The sequence below is a fragment of the Dromiciops gliroides genome, chromosome 1, assembly GCF_019393635.1.
Source record: "Dromiciops gliroides isolate mDroGli1 chromosome 1, mDroGli1.pri, whole genome shotgun sequence".
Lineage (NCBI taxonomy): Eukaryota > Metazoa > Chordata > Mammalia > Microbiotheria > Microbiotheriidae > Dromiciops > Dromiciops gliroides.
In genome coordinates this window covers 742,454,924-742,480,359 of record NC_057861.1, presented here as the reverse complement: position 1 = coordinate 742,480,359, position 25,436 = coordinate 742,454,924, and the positions used below count along the sequence as shown (strand labels likewise).

Here is a 25,436-nt window from a genome sequence, read left to right as displayed (position 1 = left end):
CCTTAGTGTTTTCTCTTAGTATAAGTCTCCTCACCACCACCCTTACTGTCAATCCCTATCCTGTTACAGATCTGTTTGCACTGCCCAGATCTTCAATCTGAGGTTTCTTTTTTTAAAATGACAAAATGAATATGACCTGAGTCCTTTATGTACATAGATACCATTAGCCTGTGTGTAGAGTTTACCCATAGGGTTTGGGTTTAGGTGAAAAGGGGAAGAAGCTGGGAGGGAGGGTTCTATCATCTTTCTTTCTGATTCTTCCTAACAATAATATAAGAAACTTAACCTTAGGCTGTGTTATTCTTCAGGGGAGAAGCTGGGAGGTCCCTCTCTGTTCCTATTGGGTAGTGGAATACTGAGAAACTGTAGTTGCAAGTGCCTGGGGCAGCAAGTTGAAAGGAAAGTATGTGAACTAGTACTTGGGGCTCCCAGAAAATAATAAGAGGGAGTGACCAGGCCCCCTGAAAAGAGTGCCGGGGAATTTACAAGGAGACTCTAATTTCATAACACTTCCCTTTGCTTCTTCCCATTGATCTCTGAGGACTCTTAGCTGTTTTTCTCTTTCTTGTCCTCTCACTTCCCTGGCAGTCTAGTAAATGCTAGGGCTGCCTTCTCAGAATGTTTTTGAAATGCCTAATGTAAAAACATATGTGGTTATAAAGGGAAACAATTCTGTGGAAGTAGCTATGAACAGATTAGAAGAAGCAAAACCTTTGATCCAAAGTTAATTTCCTATTGTCTTCTTAGTCCAACATCCTTTTACTTACCTTCTCATTCCTCCAACTCCTTTTTTCCCCATATAAATATATTATTTTCCAGTTACATGTAGAGATAGTTTTCAACATTTGTTTTTAAGATTTCTAGTTCCAAATTTTTCTCCCTCCCTACTCCCCAAGACAGCAAGTAATCTGATATAGGTTATACATGTACAATCACATTAAACATATTTCTGCATTGGTTGTGTTATGAGAGAAGAATCAGAGCAAAAAGGAAAAAAAAACCCAAGAACAATAGAAATAGTATTGTTCTGCATCCAGATTCAACAGTTCTTTTTTTTTTCTCCTGGATTTGGAGAGCATTTTCCATCATGAGTCCTTTGGAACTATCTTGGACCATTGTATTGCTGAGAAGAGTCAAGTCTGTCACAGTTGATCAACACATAATCTCCATCTCCTTTTTCAAGCCAAAGGGCCAAACCCTAGTCTGTTTGGGGGTGAGGGATGGTGGTTGGTGGTGGCAGTGGCGGTGACGGTGGCAGTGGTGGTGGCAGTGGCAGCTTCCCCTTGCCAGCTCATCAACACCATGGGAATGGAAGAGGTGCTCTTGGCATCCCAGTTGGAACTTGAACAGCATTTATTTTTTCATGGAAACAGTTCAAGAACTGGTGGTTCCAGGCAGTAGGACATTTAATATAGTACTGTGATACTTTGGGCACTTTATGGGTTAAATAGGTTTTTGTGGACTGGTGACTTTAACCACATTTTATCACAGGGTTGTTTCTCTAGGTAAACTGCTTCATAGACTTTAGGAATACACATTTCTTCACAAGTTAGAGACTTTATGGATCTTTGTAGATTTTTTTTGTCTGTGAAATGATGTTTCTACATTATTACTCTTAGGATTTTTTCTTTTTCTTTTTCTTTTCTTTTTTTTGCAGGGCAATGGGGGTTAAGTGACTTGCCCAGGGTCACACAGCTAGTAAGTGTCAAGTGTCTGAGACTGGATTTGAACTCAGATACTCCTGAATCCAGGGCCGGTGCTCTATCCACTGCGCCACCTAGCTGCCCTTACTCTTAGGATTTTTGAGGGAAAATGACAACAATCTTAGTAGAATGCTTTAGAGACTCCTCCACACATGGGGATTGAAGTACAACACTCTACTCAGGCATGGTTTTGGACATGTCTCCTCTCCCCTTGGACCTCAGTTTGTTTGTTTGTAAGATGATGGGTTTAGACTACTTTTTGTGGTCCCTTTCCCCTTTAACTCTTCACTCCCATGTTTTCTGGTACTAGGAAATACTTCCCAGCTTTAGATGCTGTTATGAACTTATGATCACCTTAATTATTGATCATTTGATAGATATTTCATCAACCCTTAAATGTTAAAGCAGGAATCTTCTGTTTTCTGCCATGAGTGTCTCCCCCCACCCCCTCCCCCTCTCCTTTTGCGGAGGGAGCAATGGGGGTTAAGTGACTTGCCTAGAATTACACAGCTAGTAAGTATCAAGTGTCTGAGGTCAAATTTGAACTCAGGTCCTCCCGAATCCAGGGCCAGTGCTTTATCCACTTCGATACCTAGCTGCCCCCATGAGTTGTTTTATTTGTTAAGTAGACAATCAGCTTATTGACCAAGGGGGAGAAGGAAAGCGTAGAGGAAAGAACAGTGAGATTTGGTGTCCAAGAATTTGGATTGGAATCCCGACTGTGACTAGCTATTCGGGGAGTGCTGGACAAAATACTTGGCTTTCTTCATTTGCAAAATGAGAGGGTGGCCTTGACAGCCAGTGTCTCTTCCTTCTCTGAATCCTGTGAGGTATATGAGAAATTGACTTTTGAAAAGTCACGATGCCTTTAACCATGGAATACTCATTCATTCCGTTATTACTCCTCAGGATAGATGTTATATCTAGTCAAGATTTGAGCATGAACAAATGAACAGGACTTTAGTTAATATAGAAAATTAGTCGAGGAAAAAGGATGGTTTTTTTGTTTTGGTATAAATTCTAATTAACAATATGCGAGAATTGGTGGGTATATTGATACAGTTAACATAGATCCTTTATTTCTCAATGTTAGTAGTTCTGAGTCTCACAACCTAGCTTATGATAAAGGAAGGGAGGACCAAGGGGAAATGATCACATTCTTTTGCTCTCTTCCCTGTCACCAGCCTGAGGATCCTGGATTTTGGGAGGGTTGACTCTCACTGATGTAGATAGAGACTATCCACTCTTAGCCCCCCTCACCCTTTTGGAGAGTCACTTATAAAGGATTAATGGTTTTTCTCCTTGATAGAGAAGCAGGTTTTTTTGCATATAGAAAATTGTTGCCATTAATAATAATGAAAATAGAGTGGTGTACAAAAACATTTTTTTTTCTGTTTTATTTTATTTATTTTTTTTTTTGCAGAGCAACGGGAGTTAAGTGACTTGCCCAGGGTCACACAGCTAGTAAGTGTCAAGTGTCTGAGGCTGGATTTGAACTCAGGTACTCCTGAATCCAGGGCCGGTGCTTTATCCACTGCACCACCTAGCTGCCCCCTTTTTTTAGTTTTTTAATAAAGTATTTTATTTTTTTTCCCATTACATGTAAAGATAGTTCTCAACTTTTGTTTATACAAGCTTTCCAATTTCAGATTTTTCTCCCTCCCCCCTCCCCTAGACAGCAGGTAATCTGATATAGGTTTCATATGTATATATATATATATATATATATATATATATATATATATATATATATATATATACACACACACACACACACACACACACACACACACACACACACACACACACAATAACATTAAACATTTCTGCATTAGTCATATTATAAGAGAAAAATTAGAGCAATGATGAAAAACCTCAAAATAGAAAAACAACAGCACCCAAAACAAAAGAAATAGTATGGTTCATTCAGCATCTATACTCCACAGTTCTTTTTTTATCCCCTGGATTTGGAGATCCCCTTCCATCATAGTTCCCTAGAACTCTTCTGTACCATTGCATTGGTGAGAAGAATATAGTCCATCACAGTAGATCAACACACAATGTTGTTGATACTGTGTACAATGTTCTTCTGGTTCTGTTCATCTCACTCATCATCAGTTTGTGTGAGTCCTTCCAGGTTTCTCTGAACTCCTCCTGCTCATCGTTTCTTACAGCACAATAGTATTCCATTGTATTCATATACCACAACTTGTCCAGCCATTCCCCAATTGATGGGCATCCCCTCAACTTCCAATTCCTTGCCACCACATAAAGAGCAGCTATAAATATTTTTGTACCTGTGGGTACTTTTCCCCTTTCCATGATCTCTTTGGAAAAAAAGACCCAAAAGTGGTATTGCTGGGTCAAAGGGTATGCACAGCTTTATCGCCCTTTGGGCATAATTCCAAATTGCTCTCCAGAATGGTTGGATCAGTTCACAGCTCCACCAACAATGCATTAGTGTTCCAATTTTTCCACAGTTTCTCCAACATTTATTATTTTCCTTTTTTGTCATTTTAGCCAATCTGAAAGGTGTCAGGTGGTACCTCAGAGTTGTTTTAATTTGTATCTCTCTAATCATTAGAGATTTGGAGCATTTTTTCATATGGGAATAGATAGCTTTGGTTTCTTCATCAGAAAACTGCCTGTTCATATCCTTTGACCATTTCTCAATTGGGGAATGTCTTGGATTCTTATAAATTTGATTTAGTTCCCTATATATTTTAGAAATGAGGCCTTTATCAGAAGTACTGGCCATAAAAATTGTTTCCCAGCTTTCTGCTTCCTTTCTAATTTTGGATGAATTGCTTCTGTTTGTACAAAACCTTTTTAATTTCATGTAATCAAAATCATCCATTTTGCATTTTATAATATTCTCTATTTCTTGTTTGGTCATAAACTGTTTTCCTTTCCAAAGATCTGAAAGGTAGACTATTCCTTTCTCTCCTAATTTACCTATGATATCACCTCTTATGTCTAAATCGTGTATCCAATTTGACCTTATTTTAGTATAAGGTGTAAGATGTTGGTCCATGCCTAAGTTCTGCCATACTATCTCCCAGTTTTCCCAGCAGTTTTTGTCAAATACTGAGTTTTTATCTCAGAAGCTGGAGTCTTTGGGTTTATCAAACACTGCATTATTAGTGTCATTTACTACTGTGTTTCCTGTGCCTAGCCTATTCCATTGATCCTCCACTCTATTTTTTAGCCTGTACCAGATAGTTTTGATGACTGCTGCTTTACCAGGTTTGGTACTGCTAACCCACCTTCCTGTGTATTTTTTTTTCCATTATTTCCCTGGATATTCTTGATTTTTTTGTTTTTCCAGATGAATTTTGTTATTTTTTCTAGCTCTATAAAATAATTTTTAGGTAGTCTGATTGATATGGCACTGAATAAGTAAATTAATTTAGGTAGTATTGTCATTTTTACTATATTAGCTCTGCCTATCCATGAGCAATTGATATCTTTCCAATTATTTAAAGACATTTTAATATATTGTTTAATAACTCAACAAATATTTAGTATATAGGCCCCATACTACATACATTTAATAGTGGCAGAATATCAAGTGTCAATTTATATTATATCTTGAGTGTTCATTGAGCCTAAGCATACAAATAAATGCAAAAAAAATGACTTAGCTACAAAAACTGAGGCAATTGAGAGAACATTTATTATGTGCTTACCTTGTGCCAGGCACCATGCTAAGTTCTAGGAATACTAAAAGAGGCAAAAGACAGTTCTTGCCTTCAAGAAGCTTACAATCTAATGGGGGAGATAACTTGCAAATAAATATATGCAAAGCAAGCTCCATAGGGATAAATAGGAGATAATTAACCAGGAAGGTAAGTGGAATGAAAAGGGCTTAGGGAAGGCTTCCTGTAGAAGTTGGGATTTTAGTTTACTTAAAGGAAGCCTGGGAGGGCAGAGTAGAGAAGGGAAAACATTCCTCGCACGAGGGACAGACAGAGCAAATGCCCAGAGCTGAGATGAGAGACATGTTGTCTTCTTCCTGGGTTATGCGGGAAGTCAGCTTCATTGGATTGAAGAGTCTGTGTTGTGAAATAAGATGTCAGAAGACTGGAAAGGGAGGAGCAGGCTCACAATGAATGGCTTTCCAGCTTTTTGTAGTTGATCCTGGAGGTGAGAAGGGAGCCAGTGGCATCACTTTGGTAGCTGAATGGAAACTGGATTAGAGTTGGGAGAGCCTGGAGGGAGGCAAACCCATGAGCAGCTATTGCAGTGATCAAGGCCTGACATCTTGGGGGGCCTCCCCAGGGTGGAGGAAATGTCAGAGAAGAGAAAGTGGAGTATTCTAGAGATGCTGGAAGGGGGAAATCTGTAGGTCTTTGCACCGGCTTGGGCACGGGGGTGATAGATAATTAGTCTAGGATGACTCCTGAGTTGTGAGCCTGAGTGCTTGGGAGGGTTAAGGGGGAAAGATACTGGTCTGTCTGTCTGGTGTTCAGTCTTTCATACTGCGTAAGATGTCTACCAGACTTCCTCTTTGAGAAGTCTCAAAGGCAGTTGATGAAGCATGATTGGAGGTCAGCAGAGAGGTTTGGACAGTTTGGGTATCAATCATTAAATCCATGGTGCTGATGAGATAACCAAATGAAATGAATGAATGAGCGAGAGAGAGACAGAGAGAGATACTCCTAGCATAGAGCCCTGTGAGACACTTAGAGTTAAAGGGTGTGATCTAGAGGAGGATTCATGTTTCAGTATGGATTGGTCCAGATGGCTTCTGGGTTCTTTTCTACTTCTGTGATTTTGTGATGAGAGGTGAAGAGAAGAAAGGAAAGGGGCCAGAGAGGTAGTAGCAGAACCAGGGGAGAGAGACATTTTCCAAAAACCCAGAGGGAAGAGAGTCTAATGAAATAATAATAGGAACTCTTTCAAGCCTGAAAGAAATAATATCTTATGTGAGCCAATGTGGGCAGGCTCTTGTCAATCCTTCATTGCTTTCACAAATATTAATTAAGGTTCGATAGATAATTTGAAGAAAAATCAATGGCCACAGGGACGAAGGACAAACATTTTTACCAAAGCTCTATAAAAATTGAAGCTTTGGAATACTTTTGAGTCATACAAGTACATTTTGTGTAACTTAAAATTCTAAAATGAGTGTTTGGAGAGTTAGCGGTTTTATCATGTCCCCTTGAAACAACTTGAGCTAAAATTATATTTGAACTGAATAATTTTTGTAGCTAGTTTAGTTACATTTATGCTTCTTGAATTTATTTTAAACATTATTTGTACATATAACATTGTTCTCCTGAAGTTTAAAGCTTATTTGACTTTCATACGTTACTTTCAAAATAACAGAATATTCTTGAGGTTATAATGATCAGAAATTGCCAGAGACAACTGAATGTACTTGTAAACTCTGTCGCCTGAAAGTGAACGATAAAACTTCATTGTTAACGTCCAGGAATTTTAGTGCAGCCTTGAATTCTCTCCAGGAAGGCAATTTGATCTGCTATAATTGATTCCAGTTTTATCTGGTAGAATGTAAATTGTGGACATTTGACTAAAAATAACCTGTAGATTTGTGACTAGGACACTGTTCTTTCAGCATCTGTGGATGTTTGTACAGTGAAGAGTGAATGATGCTGCCTACCTTCCGTGAGATTGGTCACGGCTAAGATTGGTCCGCACTAGATTGTGGCAGTTGGTCTTTCCCAGCATAGCAAGGCTGGTCCTCAGACAGTGGGCATAGAGTTTCATAATTTGTGGACAGACTTGGAGCTTGCAGCCTTTCTGGCTCGGTAGCACCTGGAATGCCCAGTGGGGATCCAGGCCTTCTACAAGGCAGGCTGGGGCACTGGAGGATTCCCCTTAGTTGAGGGGACACGTTGGGATTCATCACTGTTACATTTTTGTTGTGGCGAGGTCCTGTAAGCTTGAGAAAGGTTTGGGTTTGGTGCTGGGGATTCAAGAACAGGAAATGACATCCCTTCATTATCCTTGCATCTTGTCCATTGTCTTGGATGCAGTTCTGGGTTCTTGCTCAGCCTGTGATTTTCCACGTGCTAGTTCTTTGCTTGGTCCTACACTTCAGTCATCTCTTTGAGGGCCAGGTAATTCTTGTCCCTTGCTCCTGAGTTCTTAGCATTTTATCATCCAGTACTTTGTATTGTATAGGTATTATTTGTATATGGAACTCATTTCTTCCTGTTGGACTATATGCTCCTAGGAGGTGAGCATTAGGTAGAGCTGGGCTGTCTCCAAAGAGCATGGGGCATGGTTTGTTGGTTTTTAATGATCTGAAATTGTGCTTATTTTCAACCTACTCATTCTACTTTAAACACTTTTATTTTTCTTATTCCTAGTTACCCACGGATGCATTGTTTCCACAATAAAACTTTTTCTACCAGACGGTATGGAAGCCCGACTGCGGTCAGAGTAAGTAGAGTTCATTGAAGATGATGTTGATGATGGAGGTTCAGATGGATATTTGGTGCTTCACAGTGGCCCTGGCAAGTACTCAGTGCCAGTGCTGTTTGTCCCGTTTTGCACACGAGGAAAAGAGAGCCAGTGTCAGAAGATGGACTCAGACACAGTTTTCCTGACTTGAAACATGGTGATATTTTAAGAGGTTGGGAATGTTGGACCTGGAGAAGACAAGGTTTAGGAGGAGCCTTATAGCTGTCTTCAGTCAGGCGGCTGGATGAGGAGCGGTGGGTGGGAGGTACAGGGGCTCCCCAGACTGGAGATCTTCATACCTCCTTGACATGAGCTCTAGAGGAGATTCATGTTCAGGTATGGATGGGTCTCGATGGCTCCTGGGTTCTTTTCTGCTTCTGTGATTTTGTGATGAGAGGTGAAGAGAGGAAAGGAAAGGTAGATGGAGGAAGGAAAGAGGTCATTAGAAGAACAAGAGGGGAAAATAATCAGTGGATGAAGCAGCTTGTCAACTGGGATTGGAGCCCCTCAAGCTAGGCCTTTTCTGGAATCCTTGAGGAAAAGGGCCTGGAGTTGAGCCTGAAGATGGGTGGTTCTTTCTTTCTTTTTTTTTTTAATTTTAATTTTTTCTTTTATATTTAGAATTTTACTTTCCCAAATTACATCCAAAATACAAATTTTGACATCAATTTTTAAAAAAAAATGTGTTCTAAATTCTCTTCCTCCCTCCCCCAAGAACTCAAGCAATTCAGTATAAGCTATACATGAGCAGTCATACAAAACATTTCCACATTAGCCAGGTTGAAAGAAAAAAGACAAAAACAAAACTTCCGATAAAGGAACTGACAAAAAAATTATGCTTCAAACTGTATTCAGATACCATCAGGTCTCTCTCTGTAGATGGATTGTATTTTTCATAACACCTTCAGAGTTGTCTTGGATCATTGCATTGCTGAAAATAACCAAGTCATTCACAACAGATCATCTCACAATATTGCTGTTACTTTATGTACAGTACATTTCCCTTTGCATCAGCTCTTGCAGGTCCTTCCAAGTCTTTCTGATAGCATCCTGCTCATCATTTTTTAAATAACAAACTACATTTATATAGCACTTTAAAGAGAAATTACCTTATATTGTGGTAAAAAATATGAAAGTTTTTTAACAGTCGGTTAGGATAACTGAAAGACGCCAGTTCTTCTAAGGACCACCCTTTCGGGGAGGAGACCCATGGCATGAGCTACGCACGCCAGTGCGCCTGCTGCGCATGTCAGACTGCCTGCTAGCACTCCACTTCCGGGGTGCGAGCTGAAAAGGCAAGGAGAGAACGGAAGTGGAGCTTTTTCCTGCTCTGCTGGTCTCCTGACTGCGCGGCACGCACACTTCAGGAGGCTAATGAAAGACCAAGCAGATTTTACGATAGGCTTTGTGAGACCGCCAGGCAATACACCAGATTAGATCCAGTTGATTCAAAAGATTCTTATATTATTCTCAACATGTTTATTTGTAATTCACTGCCAGAAGTACGCAAATATTTTCTGACCCAATGTCCAGATTGGAGGAGCTTAACAGCTGATAGACTTAAGGAACTTGCAAAAGCTTCTTCCATTTACTAGTCTGGGAGATAAATTAAGGGAAAGGTTAAGTAGGGGAGATTTATGATCTAATATCCAATTTTAAATCTCACAATATTAAACCCATGAGGTTGATTTTTGCAACAGCAGTTATAGGTAACATTTATATCGTACCTTATTCCTGACAAAGAATTTTCTTCACAGTAGCCCAGCAAAGTAATTACCATTCGTTTTGTTGTCCTCATCTTCCTCCAATCCTCATCAGCATCATCTTACATTACTCTTCTCTATGCCTCAAAATGTTTTTTCAGAGCTAACTGTTGTTAACTGCTTCCCTCCATCCTATTCCCTTCCCATGATATTTACTCTATTTTCTATCTTCTTTTGCCCTATCCCTCCTCAAAAGTGTTTTGCTTCTGACTGCCCCCTCCCCCACTCTGCCTTCCCATCTTTCACCCCTCCCTCCTTATCCCCTTCCCCTCCTACTTTCCTGCAGGGTTAGATAGATTGAGTGTGCATGTTATTCCCTCCTTGAGCCAGCTTGGATGAGAGTAAAGTCTTTGAGCCAATTCTGATGAGTGTAAGGCTCATTCATTACCCTGCTCCTCCCCCATTCCCCCCCCCCCCCCACTCCATAAGCCCTTTCCTGCTTTCATGTGAGATTTAACCCCATTTTCCATCTCCCCTCCGCCCTCCCCCAGTGCAATCCTCTCCCCCTTCCATTTCACCCTAAAGATGTCATCATGGGGTAGCTAGGTGACACGGTGGACAATGCATTCACCCTGGACTCAGGAAGAACTGAGGCCAAATAAAGACGGGTGGTTCTTAAAGTGACTTGCTCATTCTTCAGTCTTTTGTGCTTTGGACACACCAATAATGAATGTTTTTTCTCTTGTTATATTAGTTGGGAAACAGTTAGTGTGGACCTAGCCCATAGGAAGTGAAGCAAGGCAAAAGGCACCTTACTTCTTGTGAACAAAGTGATGGGAGATTGTCTCTGTGAAAGCAGAAGTTTTTCCCAGGGGCAGAAAGTTTCGTGATTTGCTATTCCTTACAGTTTGGGGTCCCACAAGCTCTGTGATGTTTAGACTTGATTTAACAGAATCACTCAGTGAAATAAAACTAACCCATAGTTCAGCAAATCAGTGGTGGTTCGGCTGCCTTTGGCTTCTTTGTTGATCTTCCCTTTCTCTGCATTACACTTTCTCGTAGTAAGCAGGTAAATAATACACTTTGGAGCTCATTTTCTCACTTTATAAATGGGGACATAGACTTGCACTAGCTTTTAATTATGCACAATAATTTCTAATCAGTTCTATGAATATGAAAATCAAAGAAAGTCAAGTTGTGCTGCCTATGCTAATGGATTTTCAAGGTTTACTCTGTGATCAGTTTAATCCATTATACTTTTTAGAACATGCCCCACCCCCACTCCCTCTGCACTTAGTATCCTGTGTATTTAGGGCCCAGGAAGAGTACAGCTAAACAGGTGCAGAACCACCTTTCCGTGGCCATCATGGCCAAAGCAGCAGGGATGATTTGTAGGTGGGCGATGTTAGGAAGCGAGGAGAGGGAGGAGGAATGATTAGTGGGGCAAAGAAGGAAGAGAAGAAAAATGCCAAGAAATGGAAAGGGAGAAAACTGAGAAGGCCTTGGAGCAAGCGTTGAGTCATTGGTATCCATGTCATGGTTTTTGTGTTTATCAGGACGATTGTGTGAAATTTAAATGGGAAATGCTAGATGGGAGGCCTTTCAGGTCTGGCAGTGAGCCTCATACCCCACACAAACATGTGTATGCACACACTCCTCCCATTCATACTTTTAAAAAAGCTTCCACCATACTGGCCTATCTTTAAAATTGTATTTTACTGTTATAAAGGCCTTTCACATCAGTTATTTCTTCTGATTTTCACAAGAGCCTCTTGGAGCAGATACAACAGTATTTGTAGATTGGAGATTGAAGGAGCTACTTTTCTAAGCTCACACAGATGGTGAGAGTCCAAGCTAGGATTATCCGTGGTCTAGCACCATACAAAAGAGGAGCTGGTTATCTGCAGCAATGCTGGGGATTATTGGGTTAGGAACAGGAGAGAGCTGGGCTCACTGTATTCCAAATGAAATGCATCTTCCCCCCAAACCTATTCTTCTTTCTGTTCAAGGCCCCTCCCTTCTCTAGTCATCTTTGAGTCCTCGCTCATCACTCATTTCCAGTGCTCAGTTAGTCAAAACACAATGAATTTGTGTAGTAGCTCTTCTCTGAATTTATTATAGTCTTTGCCTCTGCCTTCAAACCACTGTCAGAGGAATCTCTTACCCTATTTCATGGTTGCTCCAAACTCTTCAGTGTCTCTTCGTTCCTGTCAAGTAAAAGCCAATTCCTTTCACACCCTCCGGGTTCCAACAGCATTGGACATACGCTGGACCTTCTGTCCTGAGGCCTCTTCAGGGTTATTGCTTGTCCTGTTCTCTGGGCCCAGGATACCACACCCTTCTTCTAGAGAGCCTGCCACACTCAAGCCCTACCTGGCAACTTGTAGGGCTTGAGGGAAATCCAAGCCAAGCTCAGGCCGAGCCTGGTCTGAGTCCACGTGGGCACGATCCCTGGATGTCTTTGTCACAAGTGCTCTCCCCACGCTCACATTGACAGTGACTTTTGTAGTCTTAGCGGGCAGCTGGTGGCAGTTGATATTGTCTGTCAGTTTTTAGAAAGCTAGGAGTTTACAATTTTAAATTAAATGGCAAGTAGTGGTAGAAGCTTGGCTCTTTGATTACCTCTGTTTCTCTCTGTTTTTCTCATGATCACACAAACATAACATTTTAAGAACTTATTGCCTGGTTATATGCAGTTTACAAAGAACCTTGATGCACATTACTTTGAAGGAAGGACATACATAAATTAGGAAGCGATTGCATTTTAACAGTTCTTAAATTTATCAGAAGGGGCTGCTAGGGGGCGCAGTGGATAAAGCACCAGCTATGGAGGCAAAAGGAACAGAGTTCAGATGTCACCTCAGACACTAGCTGTGTGACCTTGGGCAAGTCACTTAACCCCCAATTGCCTCAAACGCTCAGGGCCATCTCCAGTCATCTTGATGGATATATTGGTACCCAGTTGGCTTTAGAGGAGAAAGTGAGGCTGGTGACTTTGCACAGCCCTCCCTCACTTAAATCCAGTTCACTGCAAGTCATGACATCACCCCCCAGTGTCATGGTGCTCTTTGAGAATAAAGGATCAACAGCAACAACATTTTACTAGAGGATCAACTGAAGGGAATCCTTTCAGTTGAAGACCTTCCAGTAAATTAAAAATGCGATTGGATTTGTGAAAATTAAGTTGATCTGAGCCTGAAGAGGTATCTGCTTACCATGGAAAACTAGGCGTATGTATACATGTTTGCATTTGGACTGGGAGAGAATTTTGCATATTTAAAAACATTTCAGCATTTGTTATTGCCTGCTCAGTACAAATTGTTCTTTTGCTTTCTTCAGTGATAAATATGAAAGTCAAAGGTCGAAACTTCAGACTTAGATATTTACAGGACTAATTCTGGGTTTTTTTGAACCCCTTGCTTTCAAAAATTGTTAGATTTAAATGCTCTTTTTTTTTTTTGCTTGTTTTCAGTGTCATCCATGCTCCATTACCAAGTCCTGTTGACAAAGTAAGTTATTTTTACTGTTTGTGTTTCTTCTACACTGAAAAAGCTGTCATTTTATTAGGAAACTTTTACTAGTAATGAAAAATGCCCTACAGCTCAATTACCTTTTGTTAAAAAAGTGTATAGAATAACACATTTACTGCAATATGCAAATCTGCAAAAGAAATTTCAGAGGAAAGACAGACCTGTTCATACTGAGTATTGATGTCTCCTCTAGTGAGGAGTGGAAAAAGAATCAAGCTCCTTTTCCCTCTTTCCCCAATTAAAAAAAAAAAGCATCCAGAAGAATCAGGATCATATACCTCACACTGAATGGGACTTCGAGATCAAGCCATCAGTATCAACCTTTTCATTTTACAGTTGAGAAAACTGAGGCCCAGGAGTTGTGACTTGCCCAGGGTCACACAGGTAGTAAAATAAGGTTGGCCAGGGAAAAAACAATCAATCTACAAAATCAAAATCAACCTGAATAGAAATGAAAAAAAAAACCCAAAACAAAAGTCCTCAATAAATGGGTATAACATCATTTATACTAAAACACTATTTAACAGTGACCACAATGGAAAATGGAACTGAAGACAATGCAACATCCATTGGAAATATACAGGTTTAAAAAAAATAATAATTTTATCTTTCAGAGAATTTGGAAAACCTAAAGAATGATTTAACTGTCCTAGGAGAGGTGAAGATAAACTGTCATGATTTCTGACATTTCATTCCTTTTTAAAAATAGAATTCTAAACCATGTAACTCAAGAAATTGTTGGACTTTGCTGGAAAGTATTCTAAAAAAGTGACAGTAAACCAGTAGAATTTATGAGACTCAGGTAAGAAAGAGTCCAAATTCAGTAATTCTCTCTGCATTATGATTAAAGCTGACGTCTTAATGACATGACCAAATTCTTCAGGCTTTCAGAAGAGGCAAAAATGATCGTGATTCATCAGAGTCACAACTAAGTTGATATAGACTACAAAGGGATGGGGGAGGGAGAGATTGGAGGCAAATACACAAACAGCTGAGGAGTGTGAGGCCCGGGCTCAGAGGACGTGTCCAGAAAGACTTTGAGAAAGGGGCCTTGGAAAAACTTGTAGATGGCGAGGCTTTGCCAGCAGCTAAGTAGAGCTGCTTCAGTTAATCTGTGAACGTCAGGCTTCCAGCCACAACAAGGAAGCATTCAATTCACAAGTAGAAGCACAAAGCTTTGGCCAGAGCATGGTGTTTTTTGGGAGGGCATCTCACAAAAGTAAGGCAGGGGAAGATACCCAGAAGGTGGAAGGAATCAGGAATCGTTTAATCTCCAAGTAAAACTTCTGTTTTTGACAGTGGGGAAGTCCTTGGTTAAGAATGTCTGTAGAGGTAGAGAAACTTGCATAGTCGTGAATAGAAGATACAGGACCTTTTATATGGCGGCTTTTGAGTTTGGCTAAATAACAGGACAAGGCGTGTGCTCTCTTTCCTTCACATATGATTGAAGGAAAGAGGAATCTAACTTTTGTAATGCTGAGTGTAAACACTGGATTTTTTTCATTAAGATTTGAGAAAACCCCGGCATAAATAGGAAAGCAGAATCCAACAATAGAGGCTGTTTGTAGGCAGTGTCTTTAACATGGAAAGCTTTTGCACTTTTCAAAACGCAAGCGTTCTTCCCAATTTATTATTCACCTGCAGATGATAGAGAGTTAGAATGTGGTATCACACATATTCATGCTCCAGGCAGTGAGAATGGAAGGAACATATTATACTGAAGTGTTCAATTCAACATGAGACTTTTGTCAGGAAAACTTGAGTCTTTCAGAACTATCTAAAACACAAATAATAGCAGAACATTTAAACATGAAAATGGGGTGAATCAAGAAAATTTAAAAACATAACTATCACAGCTAATTGGTGCATGTAATGAATTAAATGAAGAAAATAGAGCATACTTTTCATGAATCATGATAGGGAAAAATCAGAGATGGTATTAACTATATTTGTATCATAATAACATAAATCAGTGATCTATAGGATGCAGTCAAAGTAGTACTTTAATTTTGAATTTGTTGGCTTTTAGCAATGTATTTTTTCTTTCGTTCCATACCTGTGATTTCATTGATGTGTAGAAATTCCTTCCTCTGAAGCGAACCAGAATTCATCTGTATTTTATACTCTTAGAGCCATGACTGAAGGCATTGATTTGTTAGTGGTCACACAGCAGCGACAGAGAGTTGGAGACAGGACTCCTACCCAGGAATCAGACTCCAAGGCCATCCTCTCCACTCTGCAAAGCAATCAATAAGAAATAGAGAAAATGAAGGGACTCTGGACTTAAGAGACAAGTATTACTCTTCACTTTGTAGATGAAGAAACGACACCCAGCTTCTGGCAGGTTGCCTTGCTCGTGGTCATACAGTTAGAGTGGGAACCAGTCTTTAAACACAGGTCTCTGATTCCCAAACCAGAGCTTATCCAGTAGTGTCACAAGTCGTGACCTGATAACGAGCTATCAAATACCACAGTTCACAAAACTAGAAATGAATATATAGCCAAAGTAGAATTTCAGAAAAAAAACAAAGCCCAGGGCGATGAGGTCAACACAGCCTTTCCAGTAGGTTGGCAGCAGTGGGGAATGAATGTTTGCAGTAGTGGAGAAGGGACCTGGAACTGGATTCAGGAAGATTCGGGTTCAAATCACACCTCATGTACTTTCTCACTCTGTGCCTGGGCAAATGACTTGACCTTTCTCTGCCCCAATTTACTCATTTGATCCTTTGTTGGCAGTCAGATAGAGGAAGGGGGGAGGGGGTTGGTGGCGCTTATCACACTTCTGCCTGGCATCTAGTAGGTGCTTCATAAATGTTGATTGATGGATAGAGAGGGTGAGCCTCTCACTTTGGAAATGACAAAATTTATAACCAGAGTGTGGGAATGATACTCTATGGTCATCCCATGCAAGGGAAACCTTTGATAAAAGAGAATATTCATTTCTTAGAAACATTAAATCTATAGCAATGGAAAGGGTAGAGTGATTTAGCAGAAAAGTGACTGTATTTCAGGTCAAGTGGTCTGTGTTCAGATCTAACATATGCTATATGATCTTGGGCAGTTTGCCCGCTCTGGACCCCTGTTTCCTCATCAGTTAAGTGAGAAGGTTTGACTAAATGATCCAGCTCAGAATCAGTTATCCTGTTTTTCTTGAAGTATTGAGGCCTTATTAAGGCCTTACTAGGTAGCAGGCTTTAGGATAAGTAAGTCCTGGGGATAGTTAAAGCGTTCTTTGTCCTCCAGGTGTTCACATTCTAGAGGGGCCTGGGGAAAGTGAAGCATGCCCAGTGAAATGCCAGGACAATCCAGAATCACTAATAGGCTTGACTTGGTTATTGTTCCCTTGACGAGGTGGCGGAGGGTACGTACAGGATAGTGAGAAGTAGAGAAGTGACATCAGGTCGGGATACACACCCCACAGCCTGGCAGGAAGATGGCTTGGACGACCCATGATAGGTAGATCAGGGTCTGGTAGGTGAAGTGGGCTGTGTTTGCTTGTTCCTCGCTGGGTGTGTAAGCAGGAGCTCCAAAGCTAAGGGTTGACTTCTCTCTGGCTATTGTTTTGGACTAGTTGGGGTGAGGTGGGGTTGGGCACTAGTTGCTGGGACACTGGGCAGCACAAGCCTTCCCTTTATAGTTAAAAGGCACGTCTTTGATACCACGAGCTAATAGCAAATGCAGAAGAGAACAAATCATCGATCCCATTAAAAAGAGATAGAAAGCTAGCCAAACAAGAGAAAGAGAAAGAAGGAAGAGACATTGGTAGTGGAGTTAAAGTATAGGGCCAGAGGGGACCAGCTCCACCACATTTCAGGAATTCAGAAAAGTGGTTCTGGGTTGTAGCTCACTGCTGCAGAATAGAGGAGCCTCTGAAAAGAGCCCTGGGTGTGGGTGGGTGTGGGTGTGGGTGGGCGTGGTAATGAAAAATCATTCATAGCTTTGGAGAGGGCAGTTTCAGATAAATGAGGTGCCAGGTGGTAGATGGTTTTTAAGATTGTGAAAGGAAAGGAAATGGAGACACTGAAGGTAGATGGCTTTCTTAAATAGTTTAGCTGTAAAGGGGAGGAATGATATGGATGATGGGTCTAGAGGGTAGTTGAGTTGAATGAAGGTTTTTAAGGATGAGAGAGATGTGTGTTTTTCGGCAGCAGGGAAGACACTGGTGGTGTGGAGATGAGGGTGAGAACACTTTGTTAGAGAATTTGGAAGGAGATGGGACCTGGGGTGTATATTTGCAAAGGGCTGCCATGAGGAGGAAGAGAGATGGGTGAGATCTTCTGTTGAGAGGAGCCAGTAGATAGGGTGAGATGGAGGAGAAGAAGGTGTTGCAGTGGGAAGAGATGTAGGAAGGTTAGAACATGTTTGGAATGGCTGCTGTACCGAGTGTGAATGAAAATCAGTTAGGATGGTGAAAAAAGATTGCCTTGTTGCAGTGAGGGCCCAATTGAGATTATATGACGTGGGGCAGCTAGGTGGTGCAGTGGATAGAGCACCGGCCCTGGAGTCAGGAGGACCTGAGTTAAAATCCAGCCTCAGACACTTAACACTTACTAGCTGTGTGACCCTGGGCAAGTCACTTAACCCCAATTGCCTCACTTAAAAAAAAAAAAAGATTACATGATGACATGACATAGACTTGTAATGAATCCAGTCTGTGTGATTCAGTGGCCCATGAATAGAAGTGAAGGAGACAAATTGTGGAAGTAATTAGGAGTTCAAGTGTCAATAGGACAAGGGGTCAGGAATTCCAGAGTAGCTGATAGTGTAAGATGAGAAAGCTAGGAGAGTACAGATAGTATAGAGGTTGGCTTTGGAAAGAACTAAGAGATGGAGGGAATGTGGTTATTGTAAAGATGAACAGGGATAGAGAAGAGCTTACGGAAAGATGGAATGATTAAAAAAAAAGCTTTCACTGCATTCAGCTATTTAAATATTTTTGTTAAAAATCCAAAACAACTGTAAGAAAAAGCTTTAAGCTTTTTTGACAGATACCTACTTTTGGGGGGGGTGTTGGCATTGGGATTAAGTCACTTGCCCAGGGGCACATAGTTAACAAGTGTTTGAGGCCAGATTTGAACTCAGGTCCTCCTGACTCCAAGGCTAGTGTTCTTTCCACCGCACCACCTAGCTGCCCCAGAAAAAGCTTTTTTGCCAAATAAATTGAAAATCGTGTTGGAAATCATCTTGCGTTTGGTTATACTTAATGGAATACTTTTGTACAATGAAAATAATTCTCTAAAAGTGGAAGAAATCATAATGGTCCGATAAGTGCTCTTCTTCCCCAGTGGGTAAAAGATGTGAACATTGCTTGGAGGAGGAAATGTGAACCATGAGAAATAATGGGCAGCTTCTCTAATATTAGAGAGAAACATGTATTAAAACCACTTCCAGATCCCACTGTAAACCATGCAGATTGGGCAAGGAAGCACATAAAACATATTCCACATTGACTGGAAAACACATGCTAAGACATTTGTTGGAATCTTAGATGGCTTGAGACATTGTGGCAACATAAAAAGTCACAAAGTTGATAATGCTGTTTGATCTAATTATTACATTTCCAAGACTTTATACTCAAAATGTTATGAAAGGATGTACTCAGTACTTGCAACTGCCTTCATTGTAAGATGGGAGAAGAACCCACAACTGGAAATGAGTTGCATTTCTGAATATAATAGTAGCTGGACCAATCGTGTTATATTAATGGAATATTATGTTTCCATAAAAATGAATAACTATGAAGTGTACCAATAAATGTAGAAAAGACATAATACATAATGCAACCACATTAGTTTAGTAGGATGTTTGAACTATAAATACATTGATTATAGAAATTGTAGATTTGCTTTTTAAATATTTCTCCAAAGTGGAATTGTAGGTCTATTTGAAAAGGTGAGACAGAACAAATACTAATTTTTTTGTTGTTAATTCATTTGGTTTTGCTTTGTTAAATGGTAGGCTTCGTGTAAGATTTTATTCCTTATTTTGTATTTTCTACTTGTCTTAATGATTATTAAGTTGATAAAAGTTATTTATGTGTAGAATCATAATGCTTCTCTTATGCCCATCTCAGAACTAGAATGTTTGACTAATTATATTTATCTTAGCTTTATCCTTGTGTCTTTATAAAGTATATGTGTCTATTTGTTGTTATGTGCTATGTATAAATGCTTATCGCATGATTTTAAAACCATCTCACCTAACAGTTTCATGATGAAATATTTCAAATGGGATGCATTATGATGTACTTAGGGAAAGAGTATCACTTTTAAAAAACTGGAAGATCATTTTTAATCTATTGCTCAATGTCATTTACTTTCCAACTAAAATGTACTTAAATGTGATGTTTCTTGACTTTTTTGTCTCGATCAAAACACGCTAGAAAGTGTTGTATTTTTGTTTAGAATCTGCCCTTTGTTAACTTGTACAAGTTCTTTCATGGCTAATATTTAAGAGAACTTACTAGTTTACTGCTCTGTTTGGTAACTAGTATCCTTTGAGGTTATACACATGCTTTAAGAAATCAAGGTCTTTTCACTTTTTTGCTTCTTGTTATGGTGCCCTTTCTTTCAGATGGCTAATCACCAAGATCAATAATACAATGAATTCTTCCAGGTGTAACTAATGACATTTGTTTGTACCTTAAACATAGTATCTTTCTTTTTCCAGTTTCTTTTTGTATTAAAACTATCTATGATTGATTCATTCTACTTACTGTGCTGATTATAGTAGCTGGGGCACAAATTATGTAGCAATTCAGTTTAAGAAATATTTATATTACTATGGGTTTGGTATATGAAGAAAAAAATTAGTCCCTGCCCTTAGGGAGCTTCCATTTTATTGAGGGTTATAACAGGTATGTAGATAAAGTAAATATTTCTTTGAATCTTATGGACCTAAACCCTCTATAAAAGTACCTTCAGCAAATTTAATGGCATCTCCTCTTGTTTGTAGGTTGCTGCTAACACTCCAAGTATGTACTCTCAGGAACTGTTCCAACTTTCACAATATCTACAGGTAAACACTAACTCTTGAGCATTTGGGAGTTTAGAACCTAGAAATGAAATAGGTGATGCCTGAAGTCACTTAATAAATGCAGGATGGGGAACACTTGTGACACAGATTTCTGTCTGTGTTAGGCCATGTATGGGAAAGGTGAAAGACTTATGGGTTTCTTAATTTAAAGAAGAGATTTTACGTTAGAACAAGTTGGAGAAGGCACTACTAGGGAGGTGATGGGGAAAGACCACTGCCGAAGGTGGAAAGAAACAGGAGAGGCTAAAACGTAAAGGGGAGGGGACAGTATTCCAGGCGTTGGGCCAGTGGTGCAAAGGTGATGGATGCTTATGTTCAGCGAGAGCCACAGCGTCCCAGGTACAGGACTGGGAAGGTTTCTGTGTGGGCCTCCGTCTGTCCAGCTCTGTCCTTTGCATTTGTACAGAACATTGCTACCTCTCACCCACAGTGTAATTAAAACCATGGTCACACGTCCTGCTGATGTCCAGGAATACTTGCTATACTCCAGATATTGAGAAAGTATGGTGTGGTGGTTAGTGCTGAACTGGAAGGTTCTAACCCAATTATCCTATTAAGTATGTGGTCATGGGCTGCAGTTTCTTCAGCTGTCATGTGGCAATGATAGTGTCTCCTGGACTGTGAAGTGCTTGTCAAATGACCAAGGACCGTTGTCTGAACATCAGCACTCCCTAATCTCTCTCTCCCTCTCCAAAGGAAAAAGAGGTAGTTGTGTGCTGCCTCTTTGCCATGAACTTGTGCTAGATCTTAGTGATCACACTTCCCTTTCTAAGTGTTTGCCAGGCATCCCTTTAATAACAGGGCTTCTAATTGTGCCAAGAGTCAGATTCTTGCTCAGCAGCCTATACATAGAGTTCACTGCCTTTATCTGAACACTGGAGTGTCTGCCTCTCTGAGTGCTGTCAGTGGCTTGGTGACTTCAGCTGATTGAGGGAAGCGGTCCTTTTTCAGTTTTGTCTTCACTTATTTGGGTTTGAACTCCTTATTAACTAGTTCTAACTAAAGTTCTTTCCTTCTCAGTCTGAAGATTATTTACTTTGGTACATTCAAGCGAAATAATACTTGATCATTTTTTTCTTCCCATTCTTGATGTTCATCTTCCTTGTTTTTCTCTTTTTCCTTCTTCACTTTTTTCTCCTCTTCCTTATCCCTTCCTTTCTGACAACAGGTTTATGATCTCTTTGATCTTCCCATGTGACTTTAATTTAGCCCTTTGGTTTTTCTTAATGACTAAACTGCATCTTAGAAGTCCTGTTTCCTGCTGTCACAAGCACTCTCTGACCTTCCTTGGGTTTTCTTTTTTTTGTTGTTGTTTGTTTGTTTGTTTTTTTGTGGGGCAATGAGGGTTAAGTGACTTGCCCAGAGTCACACAGCTAGTAAGTGTCAAGTGTCTGAGGTTGGATTTGAACTCAGGTCCTCCTGAATCCAAGGCCAGTGTTTTATCCACTGCACCACCTAGCTACTCCCTTTCCTTGGCTTTTCTACTGTCTCACCTTTCCTCATTATTTTTGTTCTTCGTTCTTCTGCAGTTCTTTTCCTCTGTTGCTAGCTCCTCTAGTCATTACCAGACTGAGCACTCTTTGAACTCAGTTTTGGGCCTTGTCCTATGAGAGTGCTAGAACTTGAGGTCAGGAAGACCCCGGGCAACCATGACTGAATCACTTCACATTATGGTGCCCCGGGCTATCAGTGAACAGGTTTTTATTAAGTCACTCTGATATGTGAGGATTGAGAGGCCTTAGGGCTTCTTCTACTGGGAGTTGGTGCTTTCTAGCTTTGGGACTGTGTTTTTCACTTCCTCTCAGTGCCCCAGGCCCGTCTTCATTTGGATTTTTAAAAAGTAATGTGAAGCATTCTGCTGAGTATTGAGGATACAGAGAGAAAGTGGAAAAGGCCTGCCCTCAGGGAGACAGACATGTATGTTTGTAGAGAATATGTACAAGATTGACGCTAATCCAGTGGGAGCAGTGGGGGATCAGGAAAAGCCTTGTGTGGAAGTGACACAAGCTCAGGGTTTTGTTTTCTTTTGGTGAGGCAATTGGGGTTAAGTGACTTGCCCAGGGTCACACAGCTAGTGTTAAGTGTCTGAGGCCGGATTTGAACTCAGGTCCTCCTGACTCTAGGGCTGGTGCTCTATCTACTGCACCATCTAGTTGCCCCTCAGGAGTTTTTGAACATTGACTTTTTAAAAATTTTGAGTTCCAAAAAAAACCCCCCAAAACAAATTGGGGCAGCTAGGTGGCGCAGTGGATAAAGCACTGGCCTTGGATTCAGGAGGACCTGAGTTCAAATCCAGCATCAGACACTTGACATTAGCTGTGTGACCCTGGGTGAGTCACTTAACCCTCACTGCCCTGCAAAAAAAACCAAAAACAAAACCAAAAAAACCAAAAAATTTTGAGTTCCAGGGGCAGCTAGATGGCGCAGTGGATAGAGCACCAACCCTGGAGTCAGGAGAACCTGAGTTCTGGTCTGGCCTCAGACCCTTAACACTTACTAGCAGTGTGACCCTGGGCAAGTAACTTAACCCCAATTGCTTCACTAAAAAAAAAATTTTTTTCTTTTGAGTTCCCAGTTCTCTCCCTCTGGCCCCTCCCCCACCTATTGGGCAATACCCATTGTACATGTGAAGTCATGCTGAAGATATTTCCATATTAGTCGTGTTGCCGAAAAACAAACAAAAGACAAAAAAGTGGAAAAAATTATGCTTTAATCTGCACTCAGAGTACATTGTTCTCTTTGAAGGTGACTAGTATTTTCATCATGGGTCATTTGGAATTGTCTTAGATCATTGTCTTTCACAATTGATCATCCTTACAAGGTTACTATCACTGTGTACGATGTTCTTCTGTTTCTGCTTACTTCACTTTGCATAAGATCATGTAAGTCTAGTTTTTTTGAAATCATCCTGCTTGTTATGGCTTATAGCACAGTAGTATTCCCTCATTCATACACCACACCTTGTTCTGCCATTCCCCAGTAGACAGGCACCCCCTCAGTTTTCAGGTCTTTGGCAGGACAAAAAAGAAACAAACTCAGTTTTGAAGGAAATTAGGAATTCTAAGAAGTAAAGAGGAGGAGACCTTGTGGTGGTGGGGGGGTCAGCTAATGCAAAGACCACCTGACAGGCTGTATTTGTTGAGTTAGATGGATCATAGGGCTTGGTTAAACTGATGCTTTGGATCTGTCTTTTCTCAAGAGAAAATTGAGTGGGCATTTGAGGTTAACACTAGAATAGTTGAATAATAGAATACTATTGCCTCTTTTGGAAATATTTTCTTGAAGTAGTAGATATTAGTGGAAATGTAATTTGTGCTTTGGGTGCTTCAACTGAATTAAATTAAGTACATTCTACCATCTAGTGGAGGAGGAGATTAAAGATATAGAATGGTTTATTAAAAAACGACACCTAGAAAAAAATCTGTTCAGTAACTTCCTACTGTTTTGAGGTAAATGACTTTTTTTGTGGGAATAAAACACTCTAACACTAGTTCTAAGTTGGCATGGGTTTCATTTTGCTGTTCAGCTGTTTCAGTCATGTCTGACTCTTTATGACCCCATTTGGCGTTTTTGTGCCAGTGATGCTGCCATCTTCTTCTCAAGCCCATTTTATAGTTGAGGAAATGAAGGCAAACAGGGTTAAGTGACTTGCCCAGGCTCACACAGCTAGGAAGTAACCGAGAACTCAGGTTCTCCTGACTTCGGTTCCACCTAGCTACCCAACTCATTTAGAGTTCATTTCCTTGTTTATAGTTGGGGTAAAAACAGATCTCGATTTACTAGTGCTAGTTATCACCATTTCCCAAATAACATTCATCAAATATGTAGAATGCAAAACCCCACATTTTTAAATTCAAGCACTGTCTTTTGTAGTACATCTGACTTTTTGTTGATGATGTTTCCATTAATAAATAAAAGTATTTTTGCAATGGAAACAAACCCGGCAGGAGTAGAAGTCTGAAGGAATTCTGCAGGCATTAAGGAGCTCTTCTTTGCCCATCATCAGCTTGGCTGTTGACTGAAGGGCACCCTCCCAATAACCCTTGGATGGTAGGCTACATCATAGTTGCCTCACATCATGCCCTTAAAATTACTTCTTTAAAGCAGCTGGATACTTACACATAACTCTGTGACTCTCTGTGTCCTCCCCACCCCCATGTTCTGCTTGAGCTGTTTTTAGGCTGCCTCCCCTGTATTTTGGGCAGTGTGATCTCAGTAGCCTCTTGTTCCAGGGCAAGAGTTCAGCTAAAATACCCACTTCACAGGTGTCAGGTGTGCCATTTTTGCTGCTGAAGCTCAAAGGATGGGCACAGTTGTCCTTTAGACCAGATTCCTGATATTTTTAATTCCTATTTTTATTGAATGAATTTAGGTAAATTCTCAGCATTTAAGCAGCTTAAGTCAGTGTCTAAACCATTTTAAACCTATATACTTTTTTTTTTTTGGTAGGGCAGTGAGGGTTAAGTGACTTGCCCAGGGTCACACAGCTAGTGTCAAGTGTCTGAGGCTGGATTTGAACTCAGGTACTCCTGACTCCAGGGCCGGTGCTCTATCCACTGCGCCCCCTAGCTGCCCCAATGATAGGTTTTTTAGGAGAGGATTTCAAACCAGATGTACTTTAATCCCACTCAAGACAGGCTTAAACGTCAAGACCTGAACTTACTTCACAAATTTATTAGAAGATATGATGAAAATAGTGTTTCCTGCTATTTGTTAATGAAATACAACTTTTAAAAATAGCATATTCTGATTTTTTTTTTTAAAGAATATTCTGAAAACGGCTTTTGTAAATGTTTGTCTTCTACATTAGGAAGCCTTACATCGGGAGCAGATGCTGGAACAGAAGCTGGCCACTCTTCAGCGGCTACTAGCCATCACACAGGAGGCTTCTGATACTGGTTGGCAGGTATCCCTATGTAGAACATGAGAACTTAAGTCTCTGATGTAGAACAAGGGAGAATGTGTGGGTTTATGGCGGGCTTCACCAATCCCCAAATAAATGTTCTGACTTCAAAGAAAGTGTTTTACCATGT

The 25,436-nt window shown here is 40.4% G+C and overlaps 1 protein-coding gene across 6 annotated transcripts in view; it reads left to right on the top strand.

The window, feature by feature from the left end:
- Window positions 1-25,436, top strand: part of LOC122741032 (sarcolemma associated protein) — a 140,782-nt gene that overhangs the window by 55,963 nt on the left and 59,383 nt on the right. For all 6 annotated transcript variants that reach the window (XM_043984076.1, XM_043984103.1, XM_043984068.1 and 3 more), the window contains exons 3-6: window positions 8,042-8,114; window positions 13,311-13,347; window positions 20,323-20,385; window positions 25,214-25,309. In XM_043984076.1, coding sequence (XP_043840011.1) covers window positions 8,042-8,114; window positions 13,311-13,347; window positions 20,323-20,385; window positions 25,214-25,309 — 269 coding nt within the window. The remainder of the gene's footprint in view (window positions 1-8,041; window positions 8,115-13,310; window positions 13,348-20,322; window positions 20,386-25,213; window positions 25,310-25,436) is intronic.